This window comes from Corvus cornix, chromosome 27 (genome assembly GCF_000738735.6).
Source record: "Corvus cornix cornix isolate S_Up_H32 chromosome 27, ASM73873v5, whole genome shotgun sequence".
NCBI lineage: Eukaryota > Metazoa > Chordata > Aves > Passeriformes > Corvidae > Corvus > Corvus cornix.
Genome location: NC_046355.1, coordinates 1592763 through 1609778, shown reverse-complemented (window position 1 = coordinate 1609778; position 17016 = coordinate 1592763). Strand labels below are relative to the sequence as shown.

Sequence of the window (17016 nt, the reverse complement as noted above, 5' to 3'; positions counted from 1 at the left end):
TTATGGAGGTCTTGAATAACTCTTCGTAGACAACTGTATTTTCCATAAGTAAATGAAGAGAAGCACTCAATGGAGTAGCTCTCTTAAGCATCCTTTAGCTCTGGTGTATCTAAAGGTTTCCTTTAAGATTAACTTAATTATGCTCTGAAAGTGTTTATTTCTCTCCTGGGACTACCAGAAGCACTTTCATTTCAGTGTGGTTGGAAATGTCTATATTACAGATACTTTCCTCTACAACAACTCTTTAACAAAAACACCTACATTCAAAAAAAAAAAAAAACCACAAACCAGCAACTCCATATCGGAAGTTTAGGCAGTCGCCTTCTTGCTCATCAGAAATCTCAGTGTTGAAGTGTTAGGGAATAACTGGTTGTTGCAAGTTTCTTGCTGTTTCCCCATTACTCAGGACACAGCACTCCCACAAAAGGTGAAGAACTGGGCGGAGGGCCCTCCTCTGGCCCTGAGCCCAGCTGCTGACACACGGCTGACACACAGAAAGGATTTGCTGTGCTGGTTCTGGTTCGGCAGGTGTGTGAGCAGAGGGGAAGCAGCAGGGAAAGAGAACAGGAGCTGCTGGAGTGTGAGGACTGAAAGAACCACAGGTGAGTGTTGTGGCTGGGCTTAGGCTAAGAAAGGGGTTACAGCAGGAAGAGATGCTGAAGAGCAGCTGACAGCAGGGGATGGTAATACTGACAAACACAGAATGCTACAAAGAGTCTTTTCAGAAGGCTGGCACAAAGGAAGATGTGGCTGAAAGGATGGAGAAGAGAAGCTGACCTAGAGAAAAGGATTGTGACCTTCAGCTTAGAAAGAAAGAGAACTGCACTGGTGAGAAACACGGTAGAAAGCCCAAGGAATCCGAGGAATCCAGGTCAAAAAGGAGAGCTAGACAGAAAAAAAGAGAGAAAAACAGAAAGAAAGAGAGAAAGAGAGAGAGAGAGAGAAAGAAAGAAAGAAAGAAAGCAAGCAAGCAAGCAAGCAAGCACTGGGAAAAAAAATAAAACCTGATTCAGAGAAAATCTGAAATGAGAATTATTGGTTTGAACAATTTGAAGTGGTTCACTATACTACTACTTGAAAATGAGAGCTGTGTGTGGAATATCTATTGTAAAGATGTAGTATCTGTTGTAAATACTGAGATGTAAAACTTTCTATCTAGAAAAACTAATTTTTCTCTGTATTACGTTCAGACCTGCAGTGCAAAACAAGACTTCCTCAATATTTAATAACAACGGTATTTTCTGCCTTTTTGTTATTGTGTTTTCTTTTTTTCACTTTGCTGTCCATCCAGAGTTCACAATCTTTTTTTCAGCACTAGTGACATGGGAATCACAAAATGGCATGGATTGGCTATTCTAGTGACAGCAGGAATCACTGGCGCAATCTGGTGGGTGTTTAACCTTTGATAATTATTCTCAACTAGCACAGATTTCTATTGCCCAGACTGAGACACGTTTCTTCTAACTATACTTATGCAGATACAATGTGAGCATTTAAATTCAAAATCCCCTTTCACATTCAAAAGATGAAAATAATCAAGGTGTGGACACTTTTAATATCTTCTGTGAAATTTAAAAAATATGATGAATTGGGCTCTGTATATTCCTGTGAGCCTAAGTGTGTGTTTTCATGTTTACATCCCACAGTGACACCTCTGTGCTCCAGACCAACACAAGGATCCTGGCACAGAGCTGGAACTCCGTGGAGTTGACTTAGCTGAGTTTATTCTGCACCATGGTTGGCTTGAGTGTCCCTTGGCTCTCATGTCTCTAGACTAGCCTGCTGCAGTAAGGCTTTCATAGTGTGTGTTCAGTGCCCTGGAGCCTGAAATGAGATCAACTGGGCTTAATTCAGAATGCAGAGTTTGAATATTGAAAATAATAATGAAATATATAATGAAATAATAATAAAGATAATGAATATTGAAGATCTGTTCCAACTGGAGGAATTAGGACAAGCTTTTCACCCACACACTCTCTCTGCAGCAGAGCATCCATCACAAATGCTCACATTTTTGTTGACAGTACAATCACTTCAGAGGAGATCCCACACCCTGGCCAGAGTAAAGTGATGCTGTGAACACCTTGTTTCAAAAGGCAGCTACACAGTCAGTTCCTAGAATCAGCTGAGACCAAACTCTGCTGTAAAGCAGACACATTTTGTTTGGTGCAAGTAGTCTTGGGCAAATCACATCATTCACAGATCCTCAGAGTTAATAGATCTGCAGATAACATGAGGCTAGAGAGCTGTCTTGAAACAGCTGAGCTCTGCAAATCCTCATCACCCTATTGATGCCACACATCTGTATTCTGTTAGGTTCGTTTTATAGTTTCAGTCATAAAGGAAGCGGAGGAGAGGTTGATTTTTTTTGAATCATTGACTCACTGCTTTCTTATCCTGTCCAAGGTACCATCACCCTTTCTCCCCAGCCAGAGACCAGGAACACACAGCCTCCCCTGAAGAGGGCTCAGTCCTGTAAGTTCATTCTTCATGTTTTGCAAGGTCCTGCATGCCTGTCACTGTAGGCACGAGGACAAGACTCATCTGGAAAGACTCATTCTTAAGCAGGAGATCCATGCCCTAGAAGTGCTAATTTCCATTTTGAGATAAGCCATCCTGCAGTGCCCAGCTAAAAGGCTCCTCTACTCCTCTACTGTGAATGCCTTGAGCTGGATGAACAGGCTCAGATTCCAGAGACTTAATACGGGGAAATATGAATCCCCTGATGCAGCTCCCCCAAAATCATGCAATGAAAAGGCAGCTTAATCCCACCTGGTTTGGTCACCTAGAAGCTGGCTGTCTCTGTACCAGGAAGTCATCCAGGCTTCCTCTGTATTCATTAAAAAAAAGTGGGCCCTTTGGCACGTTGTCTGCTCCCTGTGATTTAGTGTTGTGCACAAACATGATGAGAACAAATGGATTCTGGATATGGAATCAAGAAAAAGTCTAATCTGGTACTTTACCACACTGAAACTTCCTGGGTTGTTAATGCTTGATTTCATTTAACTGAACCATATTTTATTATGTTCTGGTTTTGTCTGATGAATTACACTTTTCTTATCCCCACTGCTTTTTTGACTTAGGTTTCCCCTCGTCATCACTTCTTTTCTTATACACACAGTTGTGTAACTCTCTAGAAATGCTGCTCTAAGGAGTCTAGCACATATGACTAGGGGAGAAATAAACTTTAATGCCAATGAAACAATATGACAAAAACAATGCATTATTTTTGTAATTAATTTGAAATTTAAAAGATTCCAGTATGAGACAGGATTTTCATACCACCACCACTCCCCCCCCAAAAAAAAAGGTTAATATGGCACCATATCTTTCTGGTTTCATGTATTTGTGATTCTTTTAATTTGCCTCTATTAGCCTGTTGAATCTATTACTTTTAGTAGGTGTTTCCAGTTTATAGAACCTGTTTTTCCTGCTGGAAAATCTAGGAATCAAGACTGGTGGGTTCCTATTCAGTGAGCCATCTACAGGAACCTGCACAAGTGATGAGAACGGAGAGCAGTGGCGTCTGCTCTGTGTCCTGTGGACTCCACAGTGCAGGCATGCAGACATAAACCTGTCAGCAAAATACAAACTGTGTGCAAAGTGCTTGGCCTTATTGGGCCAGGCTCTCGCTGTGTAGAAGTAAAACTGAATTTTCCAAAAATGCACCACAGAAACAGAAACGTTGAAAATAATTTAAAAACTGATTAATTTGCATTCAGCTCTAATTACACCAGCTGAGTTGTCTGTTAGATGTAGTTCACATTTTATATGAAGGTGAACTAACACAAATAATATAATTGTATTTGTGATGGAGTCTGACTGGATACTCACTGACATTGTATCCCAGGGCAGTACTGCTGAAACACCTAAAGATCTCTTGTGGGGCTCATCTCTCAGAAGAAGAAAATCTGATATTTTTGTGCTATGATGTATTTATGTGTCTTTTATTTCTCCCTTATTTGCAGAAAAACAGACTTACATGAAACATCTCTAATGCTTCCATGGTAAGTGTAACTCCTCTGGCTTCATTAAGATTGTTCTCAGAAACACACACAACTGTGACTCTGGCACAGACAAGTCAGGACAGCTGAGAGCAAGGCTGAATGAACAGGAAAGGAGAACAGGTACTCTTCCAGAAACCATTAGAAATGCATAGATGAAGAATCTTTAATTTGTTTACTGTCAGAAAGTTTGAGAAATTATGGTGAATGTTGAAAACATTTTGGTTGAATTTTATCTTAATTCATTTTTTGCATCCCCTGTGAGCATTCATCTCAGAAGCTAAAAAACAAGAGGCCTTGGCTGATACTGTTTTTAGTAGTAACAGCATCATACATGATGTGTAAATGTCTGTGGAAGGAACATTTTAGGTCACTGGGATAAATTATTTTCCGGAATTGCCTATTCTAGAGCCATTTACACTAGGAAAAGAACAAAAAAAAAGGTAATAAAAGAGGTATGGACATACTGGAGAGAGTTTAACAAAGGATGATGAAGGGACTGGAGCACATCTCCTGTGAGGTAAGGCTGAGAGAGCTGGGGTTGTTCAGCACAGAGCAGAGAAAGCTCTTGTATCTGCTCTGCAAAGCAGCCTGGCTGAACTTACCAGCAGAGCTCAAAACAACATTCCTTGTGCAAAGGGGATGTTCTTCTGAGCATCAGAGATAACCAGAGTAAACAACACCCTATGAAGCATCAGGGAAATACCTGTCCATCATCCCAAAGGAATTAGAGAGCACTCTTTCCAAAGGATGATGAGATCCACAGCCCTGCTGGGGAGCCTCCATCAGTGCACGAGGCACAGGTAACGAGCAGAAGGAGCAGGAAACCAGGGTGCAATCAGAAAACTGTGGGGTAATTGCTGTCACAGAAACACAGTGGAGAGCTGCACATCTGGAACACTGCAGCTGGGGGCTGGCAGCTTTCCAGAAGAGACAGACTGGGAACAATGGGTGGATGTGCTGTGCTCTGCGTTAAGGAAGGGATGGATTGTGAAAAGCTGCCTCTGAGTAACAGCCACAAACAGCTTTGGAGCTGTTGGGTAAAAACCAAGGATAGAAACCTATTTCAGGTGTCTGCTCCAGGATAAGATGACTCACATCTCAGATTGTGCTGACAGTACTTTCTTGACCCCTAGTAATTTCAGAGGGAGACTGGGATGATTAACTCAGAGGTGGATGTCTGTGCTTGTGTTTGTCTTCATGGATTTCCTAGGCCATCTAAACACTGCCCTCATTCTCAACTCCTTGCAGGAGAAGGGATGTGCTGGTGTTGACTCCGTGGTTGGCTCCAATTGTCTGGGAAGGCACCTTCAGTAGAGACATCCTGAATGCTCAATACATGCAGAAGAACTTGGTCACTGGAGTGGTCACTTTTGCTGTCGAAAAGTATTGGTTTGTCATTTATTTCTTGTCAAATAGTTAAACCTCTCACCTGCCAGTTATGCTGCAATGCTGCTCGTGGAGCACAAGTGAGAAACATTCCAAAGACTGAATATGAGCAGCTTTAGACTGGGAGAAATGTGACATGTGAGTGTCACCTTCCAAAGTAAGGCAATTGGTTGTGACATTGTTTTGAAAAGGACAAAAGATACCCTTGGAAATACAACTAGCATTTTGTATCTCAACCCTTGAGATAAAAATTCTAGCTCCTGCTATGATTCTAACAACAAGCTTTCCCTCTATCCTGCACTAAAACATAGAAAGATTCTGTAAAGTTGCTATTTTATTGAGTTTCTCTAAGAGTTTAAAGTTAAAATATTAGCTCTAGTAAAATTATTAATCATGCTGTTACAGCTTGTATGTTCCTGGGGAGGTTCTTTTTCAAGATTCTGAGTAAAGATCTATACTCCCTCTATCTGCACTGGCATCTTAGGGTTACATAGAGACTTCAGGTACTTCAAGGCAATCAAAACTATTTAATTGATAATTTTGACCCTCTCCTATGAACACAGGCTGAGAGAGTTGAGGAAGACAAGGCTCCAGGAACACCTTAGAGCCCACTGCTGTACCTAAAGGGGGCCTACAGGAAAGTGGGAGGGGGATTTTTTACAAAGGTAGGCAGTGACAGAACAAGGGAGAATGGCTTTAAACTGAAAGAGGGTAGATTTAGACTAGATATTAGGAAGAAATTCCTCACTCTGAGGGTGGTGAGGCCCTGGCACAGGTTGCCCAGAGAAGCTGTGGCTGCCCCTGGATCCCTGGAAGTGTCCAAAGCCAGGCTGGATGGGGTTTGCAGCAGCCTGGGATAGTGGGAGGTGTCCCTGCCCAAGGTAGGGGGTGGAATGAGATGAACTTTAAGGTCCCTTCCAACCCAAACCATTCCATGATTCTCTGTTGATTCTGTGATCCTCTCTAGGAAGTTAGGATGTTACACTGCAGAAAGAGTGCCAGTGTGCAGGTAAAAGGGAAGGATGAGAAGAACTATTTACATTATGGAGTGATATTAGAGAGCAGCAATGAGTAGATGGCATGTGTTCTGTGCATAGTGAAAGCTAAAATGCGGTATCATGTGCATGGGGAAGGTTTGAAGGGTAGCAGCTGTGTTAAATAAAGAGCACTAATGTAAGAAGGAGCAATGAATAGAAAAAGACGAAGAACACAAACTTGAAAAGCTGTCATTCTTCAGCAGCAGGAGCCTCTCTCCAGTCTTTTCCTTTCCATGTCTCTTAGATATGTCCAGTTCATGGAGGGATTCATGAGATCTGCCAACAAGTACTTCCTTGCTGGGCACCAAGTGAATTTCTACTTGTTCACAGACAATCCTGAGAAGATCTCTCACCTTCAGATGGCCCCTGAGAACCACCTGTTTGTCATCCCTGTCCAGAATCACTCGGGGTGGCAGGATATCTCCACAAGCCGTATGGACATCATCAGCACATACATCCACAGCCAGTTCCAGTATGAGGTGGACTACCTGTACTCCATAGACATCCACGTCCAGCTCTTGGCACACATCGGTGTGGAGATCATTGATGCCCTGGTGGGAACCATCAGCTCTTGGCAGTTCACCCCACACCATGAGAACAAAGCCTATGGGACACACCCCGAGTCACAAGCTGCCATCCCTGAGGGAGAATGGGACTTCTATTACACAGCAAGCTTCTATGGGGGAAGCGTGTCCGAGGTCTACAAACTGACAAGAGCCTGTTTTAAAGGGGTGATGGAGGACAGAGAAAATGGCATTGAAGCTCGGTGGCGTGATGAGAGTCACCTCAACAAGTATCTCCTGCATCACAAGCCCACCCGCCTGCTGTCCCCAGAGTACTACTGGGATGCAGAGCTGAGCTCACCCAGCATCATCCAGGTGAAGAGGATGGGCTCTGTGCACAACGACAGCTAGAGGCAAGCTCCTGAAACAAAGAATGTAAAGCCTTTCCTCTTTACAGCCCCACTAAACAGAGGGTAATGGGCCAAAGGAAGTTTCCCTCTCTTTGTAGGACTGCACACATTTTCTGCACAACCTAGCCCATGAAGTGGGTCTCCTTAGCTAGAGACCACTCAACCCAGAAATATCCTCCGTTAGCAACTGTTTTTCCAACATTTTGCTCTTCAACAGTTCTTTCATCTGCATGTTTGCAAGCACAGGCTTCTAGCCATGCTGAGAACATACCAAAATTGACAAGGGCATATTCAAAATGACAGTATTTAGGCATCTGAATAAAGTCAGTTTGCAAACCTACAAACGGTCCCTACAGATTAGGGTGTGCAATTATATTTGTCTTCTGCTGTCTTATATTATTTGCTTAAAAGATGTCCTAACAATATGATAATTTAATAATTTGAACAATACATTACTAGCAAGCTTCAATCACTTACTCCTTAATTTCTGACAAAATGAAAGCCCCTTCCTCATCATTCAAGCTATAGAAGTATCTGATTAATTAAAAACATGTGTGAATTTACAAATCCTAAATGTATGTGGACTATCAAAAGAAAATTAAATCATATTTAAAGGTTTTCAACTTTCCTTTTTCAGTATTAGCTGTAACTTCAGATACAGCAATATTTTAATGATGTAATCATCAGCTGAATGACTCCATTAAAGCTTTCTATTGCTCTCAATAGAAATGAGAATAGACAAATAACTGAAAGTTATGTACACAAGAAAGAACTGGGGCAAACCAATCCTGTCACACTGCTGCAGTCATACCCCTGTTGCTGAAAGGCCACGTGAGCAAGAGCAAGTCCATGTGGTGCTCTTGCTGTACTCCTGTCATGAATGGGTAACTCAGGCTGTCTAAAGAACCACTGCCAAAGGGGTCAGAGAAAGTGCTTCTACTGGAATGTAATGTTGTAAAAATGCAGCTTAACAAAGTTAAGCACAAATCAGAACATGAGGTAGCGTGGCTGACCCATACTCAGGACACATGTGCAAACCAGGCCATGCAGGAGGCTGAAGTGGGTGGGACTCTCTCATTTGTCTGGGTATTACATTTGCTGTAATATCTGTTATGAATGTGATGCTCTTTGCTCCATAAATCTTGTTTGGTCTTTTAATGCTGTTATCTTTTTTATTGCAATTGTATTCCTTCAGAGTGGTTTCCCAGATTTGGAAATAGAACAAGATGTTAACATCATGCTCAAACCTGGCTTGTCCAAAGACTGGGCAGTAAAAAGTTACTGGAAAAGGGCCAGACAAGAGGAATCTGTGTGATATGAAGAGTTTTCAGATAAAGATTGGTGTGAAAGTTCAGCTGAAGCATTCTGGTGAATTGAATTAGTATACTTAGGCTAAAGTAATCAAATAATTTTAGATTAATGGAATGGGACACAGATTGAGCTATAAAACTCAGAGAAAGTCAATTCTGGTATGAACCAGCCCTTTTGAATCACTTTAGAAAGCATAGATGATGATGGTCCAATGAAATGACAGTGTTGAACTAGGTGAGGGGAATAATTTAATATTCTTTTTGCAGCATGGCTTAATCCTCTGCTGCTATCTGATTTCTCAGTCACACTCTCTGCCACTGCCAAACGGGTTTTACACGTGAAACTTGATACCTTGGGAGACAGGACACTGCAAGTGTCCCACTCCCACTTTCCAGTGAAGAACAAAGACCCCCGCAGGTTCTACAGTCCCACTCCCTTGGAACATCCTGAGGACTGGAAGATCTCTTATCCATGCCTGCTCACTCCATGCAGCTTCCTTGCCCAATGCCTCTGGAAACCGGAGAAAGGTTCCCCACCACCTTCACAGACAGGACTGAACACACAAGGCACACAGAAGAGCTGAGTTGGCAACTCTGAATGAGGGCTACCAAATGCTCTGCCTTAGTAGCCCACATCTTGTTAAGGTAAGGAATTTTGGCTGATCCTTTCACCATGCAAATTTGTGCCTTGTGCTGGGGTTAAACCTGGCCAGGAAAGAGGGTGAAAGGGGGTGGGTCATGGCAAAATGTACTGCAACTGCATGAACAGAACAGACTTCAACAGAGCCCTGCACCTGGGCCAGAGTAACACTATGCAGCAGGACAGGTTAGGCCATAGGAAATGTAATTTTCTATTATTTCCATTCATTAAAACACCTGGCTGCAAGGAATGGTATAATAGAGCGTCTGTGCCGAGTTGCAATTTAACTTTGAAGACGGTATAAAGATTTCTTGTGAGATTTAGCCTTACTAGCTTCCAATATCTAGGTCTATTGGAAATAAGAAATCAGTCTTTAAAGGCTAACAAATGGTTTATCCTCCTGGACAATCTGACATACATTATCAGGTCTGTTGACAATGCCAAGGCCTTCCATTATCAGAGATGGAATGGGTTGTGGATATTGTAACTCATTCCTGTGGTATTTTATACAGGAAGAGCTGTAAGGGCCTAGTAATGAGGATGTATAGAGATGCTAGTGAGTGGTTCTGCTTGAGAGGAAGGAACAAAGGACTGACACAATCGTGTCAGGCCAGACAGTGGGTTGGGATATGTCACTGAGTCCCACTGGGATCATGTGGGAGAAAGAACCCAGAACAGAAAGTTAACATGGGTAGGTTAGAGCAGGGCACAAAGTCTCCATCACTCCTAACCTAGGAGTAAGGCTGAACCAGGATGCCTTTCAGAGCTTAAAAGAGAATTGAAGAGGAAAAATGAAACTGGTCCTTTCCTCATGTTCCTTAGTAGGCCACACCACCTAGAAGAGGCGTCTAGGATCTTTTTAGCTCCATGTACTTGTCCACAGAGATTCTGCAAAGGAAAAATTTGTGTCCAGATTTCCACAAACTTGAATATGTGCCAGGATATTATGGCTTAGGCTGGCAGCTGGAGTAGATTGCTGTTGATCCCTTAGCGTCTTTGTATTTAAGTGCTTCTGCTATATAAACTAGGTGGAATAGGTCCCTTGAAACACATCAGTGACAGCTCTGAGGTGTATTGCCACTTCTTTAGCATGAATGGGGTGAGATCTTACTGATGTAATCCAGCATACCTCAACACATGGCTAAGTTGTTGTTACCTGTAAGAGGAAAATACATTATTTCACTTGAGTGAATGCGAGCCAGGTGTCTGTGTTCACACCTTAAGAGGTTCTTATTAAATCTCAGGTTCAGATAATATGGATAATTTATTGCTGTCACAATATTCTTACTTTTTTTCTCCATGCACACTAAATCTACTTGTTTTCTTGAAGTGTGGATAGAAACTGAACATGAATAAGATAGCCCAGAGGAAACCGTATTTTGTTTTGTTGGGGCTTACAGATGTCAGTGAAACAATAGGTTTGAACATGATTGAGATAATGGGTGTAAAATGGGCAGAACAAACTAAACTAAAGAACTAAGAGTGATGAATCTGGGCAAGAAAATTGTAGGATAGGTGACCAACACATAATCTGGACTGCGCTCAGATCTTCAAACTTGGAACAAAACCTGATGGATTAAAATTGAGCACAAACAGTAACAAATAGCACCAGGTCAGAGCAGAAAGAAAAAAAAATATATAGATAACACAGGGACATAGCTTTAAGATAATCTCTGAGTTCTTCCTCCCATCAGGACTCACATAAGTAAATAATTTTGATTTTAAGGCAATTAATGGGCACCAGATATCCAGATCCTGTTGGTTTTGCTCTAATGAAGTAAAATGTCACATTTATGTAATCAAAATAGTTCCACTGCATTCTCTGAACTCTTATTTATTACTGTGATAATAGAGCTATGATATTCACTCTGCCTATAATTAGACTAGGGCTACAACCTTCTTATTATGAATTTTTTCTCAGAAAAGCTTTGTCCCAGGTCATCCATGATTACCTTGGACTACTTTCAAACATGAGTAGATAGCCTATTCCTGAGGAATGGATCCAAGTCCATCTGGTTTAGGGCCAAGAAGCTATCCTCATTTCTGAAGAGGGTAAAATTTCTGATCAAAGAAGTCCCAGATTATAAAAATGAACACCAGAAACCTGTTTCAGACCCTTTTAATTAAGCAACTAATCCATTAATTTATTAATCCTCTATTGTCTTCCCTAGAGAAGAGCGTTGACCACAGACAGACAGGCCAGGGACTTGTGTACCCAGGGTGGGCTAACTCAGATCTCAGTAAGTTCCATGGATCTCACCAAGGTACTGTGTTACTAGAAGTGGACAAATCTATAACAGTAATCTTTTTTTCCTTTTTTTCTCCTTTTTTATGAGATCAGGCAGTTGATTGATTTTTGGAACCATGTTTGTATAATGTCTTAACACCATTTCTCAAGGTCAGGAATTGCATTAGGGCTCAACACACCAAATCAAAGGGCTAGTGTAGGTCAGTTTTGTCATTTTGTTGAACTGAATGGACTAGGGCAAGGCATAAGTACAAGTTATGGTCCATGCTCTCTGTGGGAATCAATTATTTTGTGCTTGTTTGTCTCCCTATTAAAAGTCATGCCACCTTCAGAAATCCTTGGCTTTTAAAAGCCGACACTAAGAGAGTATTGGCACCGTAAGACAAAAGTTTGTGAAGCCTTAGAACTTCTTGAAGGAGAATGGAGAGGCCTATGTAAACTCCATGCTCCTCAAGGAAAAATAAATCCTAAAATTGGTGCATTAAATTGGTGCCTGTTTCATACATAAGGATTTATGCTCCACTTAGAGCCTATAGAAATCTATACAAAACCATTACAAGCCTCTCTATACTTGCAGGAATGTGAAATACAGGTGGATTTGTAGTCAGGGAACACAAGACAGGAATCACGACTTGTTGCCTTCAGAGGTCAGGTTCACTCTCTGGTAGACTCTGTCACCCAAGTTTTTGAAGGAAATTCAGAGTGATGCATCCAAAAGAATTCCCAAGAACGAACCAGTGTTCTCACTGAGGGAACAGGGGGCTGTGCATTTTAATTGGCACCTGGAGGAGGAAAAGGCACGTAGCTGAACCTGTCCAGGGCACTGGAACACTGACAGACCAGAACAGTTCAGCTGGTGAATGCAGAAGGACTGGCTCTGTCAAGGAACTGCTGTGGGTGGAACAGGCCAAGTGCCAAGCTGATAAGGTGGAGCAGAGCAGGAAGTCAGTGATAGTATGAATCAGAATGGAGCAGTCTGTGATCACCTAGCATCTAGCATGATAAATCAATGGCTCAACATGGAAGTTATGGCCTCCAAATAGAGATTCATGCTGTGGATCAGGTTTGATAGGACCAGGGCACAGCAAAGCCAGGCTACTGAGAAAATATAGATGGGGATGGATAAGTAATGAGTGGAAATGGATGTACCAGAATATGGTAGCAATCTTTAGATTGGGGTAGTGGGCAAAATGTAAAGCCAGAGCAGGTCAGCTGTGATGCAGAAGTGAATATAACTAAGGAAGGAGACAGAGGTCAGTCCTATCACACTGTTCTCCACTGCCAATGAATTTTCCAGTATACAAAGCCATCCTCAGAAACGCCTCCAGCAGTGCTTGTGACACAGTTCTGCAAGTCTGCTGAACTACCCCCACATACACACGGCCTCCCCCCATCTCTTCCTTCTACAGTGGCAGCTCTAGCACTTGGCATTCCTGTCTCTCCAGATGGTGCCTGCAGCACAAATCCAGGCGGCTGCTTCCATCTGCTGCCCACAGCGTTCATTGCAAGCCACCCCTTGCCTGTGAGCCAGCAGGAACAGCAGCAGTTTGAAGCAATGTTCCCCAGCCCTGTTGCACCGGGTTACTCAGCAAAAAGGAAAGCTTAAGCAGAACTTACACTATGGATGTACCAGATCAAAGATGCTTCACTGCTGTCAGACATCAGGAAACTCTTGGTGGCAGCATGTGACTGAACGAGCCTGAGGAGCAGGCTTGGCATGAATGAACGTAGAAACACCTCCCTGCACCTGCTGGCCATGTTTCTTTTGATCCAGACCAGGATGAAGGTGGCCCTGTGGGATGCAAGAGTACACTGTCACGTCATGTTGAGCTTCCCCATCCCCAAAACCCCCACATCTTTCTCCTCAGGGTTAGTGTCAATTCATTCTTCACTCAGATTATTTTTGTGCTAGGGATGGCCCTGACCCACATGTGGGACCTTGCACTTGGCCTTGTTGATCACGAGATTGGCACAGGCCCATCTCTCAAGCCTGTCCAGGTCCCTCTGTATGGCTTAATGCTGAGCTCAGCCCAGCAGGTACACAACTGTCTCACACTGGGGAGCCCAGAACTGAACACAGCACCCCAGATGTGTCCTCATCAGTGCTGAGTATTTCCTTCCACCTTCCTTGCCAGTCTGAGCAGCAGAAAAGGCCTTGGCTCTGTGCAAGCACAGCTCAGCAATAAAGAACCCCTAATGTTTACATGGAGATTCTGGTGAGAAGAAGGGAATCAGTATATTGTTAGCAGAGGAAACATTTCCATCTACTTCTCTATGTACTGGTAATGGTGAGAAAGAGGAGGTTTATTCCGAATGTTTCCATTGATGTTTTAGACTAGGAGATACAGGAGGACATCCTGTCCTGCTTGTTCTATTAGAGATATTTTTGTTTTACACTAGAGCATGTGTTTTTGAGCTTTTGAGCAATGGCTTTGGTTAAAGGAACTTACACCAGCCAGGAATAATATCTGTGATCTCTGTCTCTCGCTGGGAAGTGATTCTTGCTTCCCTTTGGTCCTTGCTCCTGGGATTTGTTAATCTCTGGCCAGGGGTAAACCAGGCCTCTTAGGATGCAGGTGCATGTTGGCCTCATGAACCCAATGCAATGTCCTGACAGCCCCTGGAGCTGTTCTGAAGTTTTTAAAAAATCCTAACTCTCTCCAGCTCTGATGTTACAAGGGGGTATAGCATCAAAAGAGGCAGTGTTCCCAGTCTCATCTAGATTTGCATTGATGTGATCCTGCCATTCCTTCAGAAAATTAAATATTTGTGTTTATTAAAAAGCTAAGAGCAATTATCTGGAGTTAACAAGGACTTCTGCAATTAGACTCACTCCTGAGATTAAGAACTTTTCTAGCTGGTGATTGGTTCTCTCCCCAGTTCTCTACAGCCCAGTATCTCCCCTGGGAGGGACTCAGCTAAACACAAAGGCCTAGTTAAAACTTGGTGAAACTCTACTGCCTTGGGACCTATGCACTCAGTGTCTTGGAAAGAAACTTCATTGAGAAGAGGGAATAGGCAGCAAGGGAAGTGAGCAAGGGCACAGGGGAAGAGCTGAAGAAACTGAAAGACAGAGGTAAATTGAAGATATTTATAATATCAGTGACTGCAGACTGACATGCTGCAGTCAGTTCCTGATCTGTCCCAATTTAGGATCAAAGTAATCTGCTCATTAGCACAAGAATAATGGTCTTGTTTCAGAGCAGATTTGCTGTGAGGCCTGAAGCATTATACCTGTTATGTCCAGGGCTGATTCCAGAGAAGGTCAGTTCTGTGAGGACTTTGGCAAACAGGCTGGCAGAAAGGCAGGGCAGCAAGGTCATAGAATCACAGAAAATCCTGAGTTGGAAGGGACCTGCCAGGATCATCCAGTCCAGCCCCTGGCCCTGCACAGGACACCCCAAGAGTCACAACATGTGTCTGAGAGCATTGTCCAGACATTTCCTGAGCTCAGACAGACTTGGTGCAGAGACCACTTCCCACGGGAGCCTGTTCCAGTGCCCAACCACCCTCTGGGTGAAAAAGTTTTTCCTGATATCCAACCTAAACCTCCCCTTACTCAGCTCCAGCCATTTCCTCAAGTCCTGTCACTGGTCATGAGAGGGAAGAGATCAGTACCTGCCCCTCTCTGCCCCTCGGGACGATGGTGAAGACCACAATGAGGTCTGACCTCAGTGTCCTCTGCCCCGCAGCAGAGCTCTACAGCTTCAAAGGAACCTCTTCACAGGAGCAGCACACAGGAGCCACACGATCCCAAACGATGCCATTGTCCAGTGGAGGGCTTCAAAGAGGATGAGGCGACCGGAGAATCCCTCTTAGGAGGACAGGCTGAGGTAGCTGGGTCTGGTCATCCTTGAGAAGACTGGGAGGGGATTTTATCACCATATATGAGTACCTGGAGGGAGGCTGTGTAGCAGGGCATTCCCCCCACAAGAGCTTATCTGTTGTTTGTTACCCAGTCAGGTAACTCAACCAGGCCAAGCTGTCCTGTAGAGAGTTATTTTGGTGCCATTTGGTTAACGCTGGCCTGGAATCTCGCAGCTGCCCAAAAACATCTCACTGTTGAAGCAAGATCTGGGAGATAAGCTGGATTTCTGACAGACACACACCTCGCTTTACAAACTTTATAAAAGCTACACCAAACTTTCACAAAGCAGAAATCTTCTACACATTCCATGGACATGTGTGGAGTTTCTCCTGTGAGCAGGGATGCTGCTTTGTACTTTCTCCCCTGAGGTTAAGTGAAGGAATCTGTACATTATCACCATTTCTCTGGTAAATTACATTTCACTAATGTAATTAGTGCTAATCAATTCTATTTCTTTTGCTAGCTTTAGTATGGGTACCTTGATATAGTGCACTGTTTTATGTTATGCTGTCATCTACTGGTAGTTCTTCAGGTTATTTTCTAGTTGCATCAACAGTGATATAAAATATGTCTCAAATATGCTTTTATATTTAAAATCAGAGATGAGATTTGAAAATATGATGAATTAAATCTTTTATTGGTGGCTCATTTTCTTTTTTAATTAATGCTGAAAAATATTCTACATTTTTCTGGTTTAATTGATTTTTTTGGGTACAAATTAAGATGTAATTAAAAACAAACATGTTAAGCTTCTGTAAAGAGTTACACCTTATAATTTTTCTGTGGAATTACAAACTCTCAAGATAAAAATTCATATGACATCAAATTAAGAACACTGGACTTTTATGATGCTTGTTTTTACAATTTTCAGGAATGAAGGATTAATTTAAGGAGTAATTCATGTCCCTAACTTCCTAATATCATTTAAGTTTTGAGGATTTAATATAAAGAATTTTATACACAGTTACAGAGCATTGCAGTGGTTACGTTCTTCAAATGTCTAGACTTGGTCTAACATGTTTAAAACAATTACTCTAAAATTAAAGAAAGATCTTTGGGACAGTGGGGCAGGAATGCAATTTTGCACACTTTTTTTTTTTTTTTCCCCCCCAATAACAATCTCAGAATTAATAATCACTACTCATCAATTTCCTGGGCTCTACATTATAGCCTGAATTATGTCCTCTCCTTTCCCCAAAGAAATTTACTAAACATCTTCAGGAAATAAATGCAACTTGATGAAAACTTATTCTTCTCAGTTCTTTCAGTAAAATCAGGCTCCTGAATATTACTCTTTTGTTCAAAAAGTCAGAAGTATGTAAAACACAATTTTAAAGTTTCTGAAAAATAGTAAGGAAAAGAAAAATTAAACAGAAAAAGGTTTATTTATTTAAGAATTTCTTAAGTATGTGGAAGAAGTTTCCTTCCAAAATCTTACCATAGCTTCTAACACTCCCTCTTACAATTGAAAATCTCCACTCTTCTCCCTCTTTCCTCCCCAAAAGCTGGAGTGTTATTGGGAATTATCTGGAAATTAATCTTACTGAACAAGAATTTAGAGTGAAAAATACCACTATGAACACCTGAAACAAAGCAAATATTCTATT

The 17016-nt window shown here is 42.2% G+C and overlaps 1 protein-coding gene across 2 annotated transcripts; it reads left to right on the top strand.

Annotated features, from left to right (window-relative positions):
* Positions 1-516: 516 nt before the first annotated feature.
* On the top strand, positions 517-7961 carry LOC104697784 (ABO, alpha 1-3-N-acetylgalactosaminyltransferase and alpha 1-3-galactosyltransferase). 2 transcript variants are annotated; one of them, XM_010412822.3, is made up of 6 exons: positions 517-602; positions 1313-1387; positions 2407-2475; positions 3969-4007; positions 5256-5390; positions 6675-7961. In XM_010412822.3, exons 2-6 carry the CDS (start codon positions 1323-1325, stop codon positions 7342-7344), a joined length of 978 nt encoding a protein of 325 aa, XP_010411124.2. In that variant the 5' UTR covers positions 517-602; positions 1313-1322; the 3' UTR covers positions 7345-7961. The 2 variants fall into 2 exon arrangements, with proteins under 2 accessions (XP_010411124.2, XP_019149358.1); XM_019293813.2 differs by having other exon boundaries at positions 547-602; positions 1292-1387.
* Positions 7962-17016: the final 9055 nt, after the last annotated feature.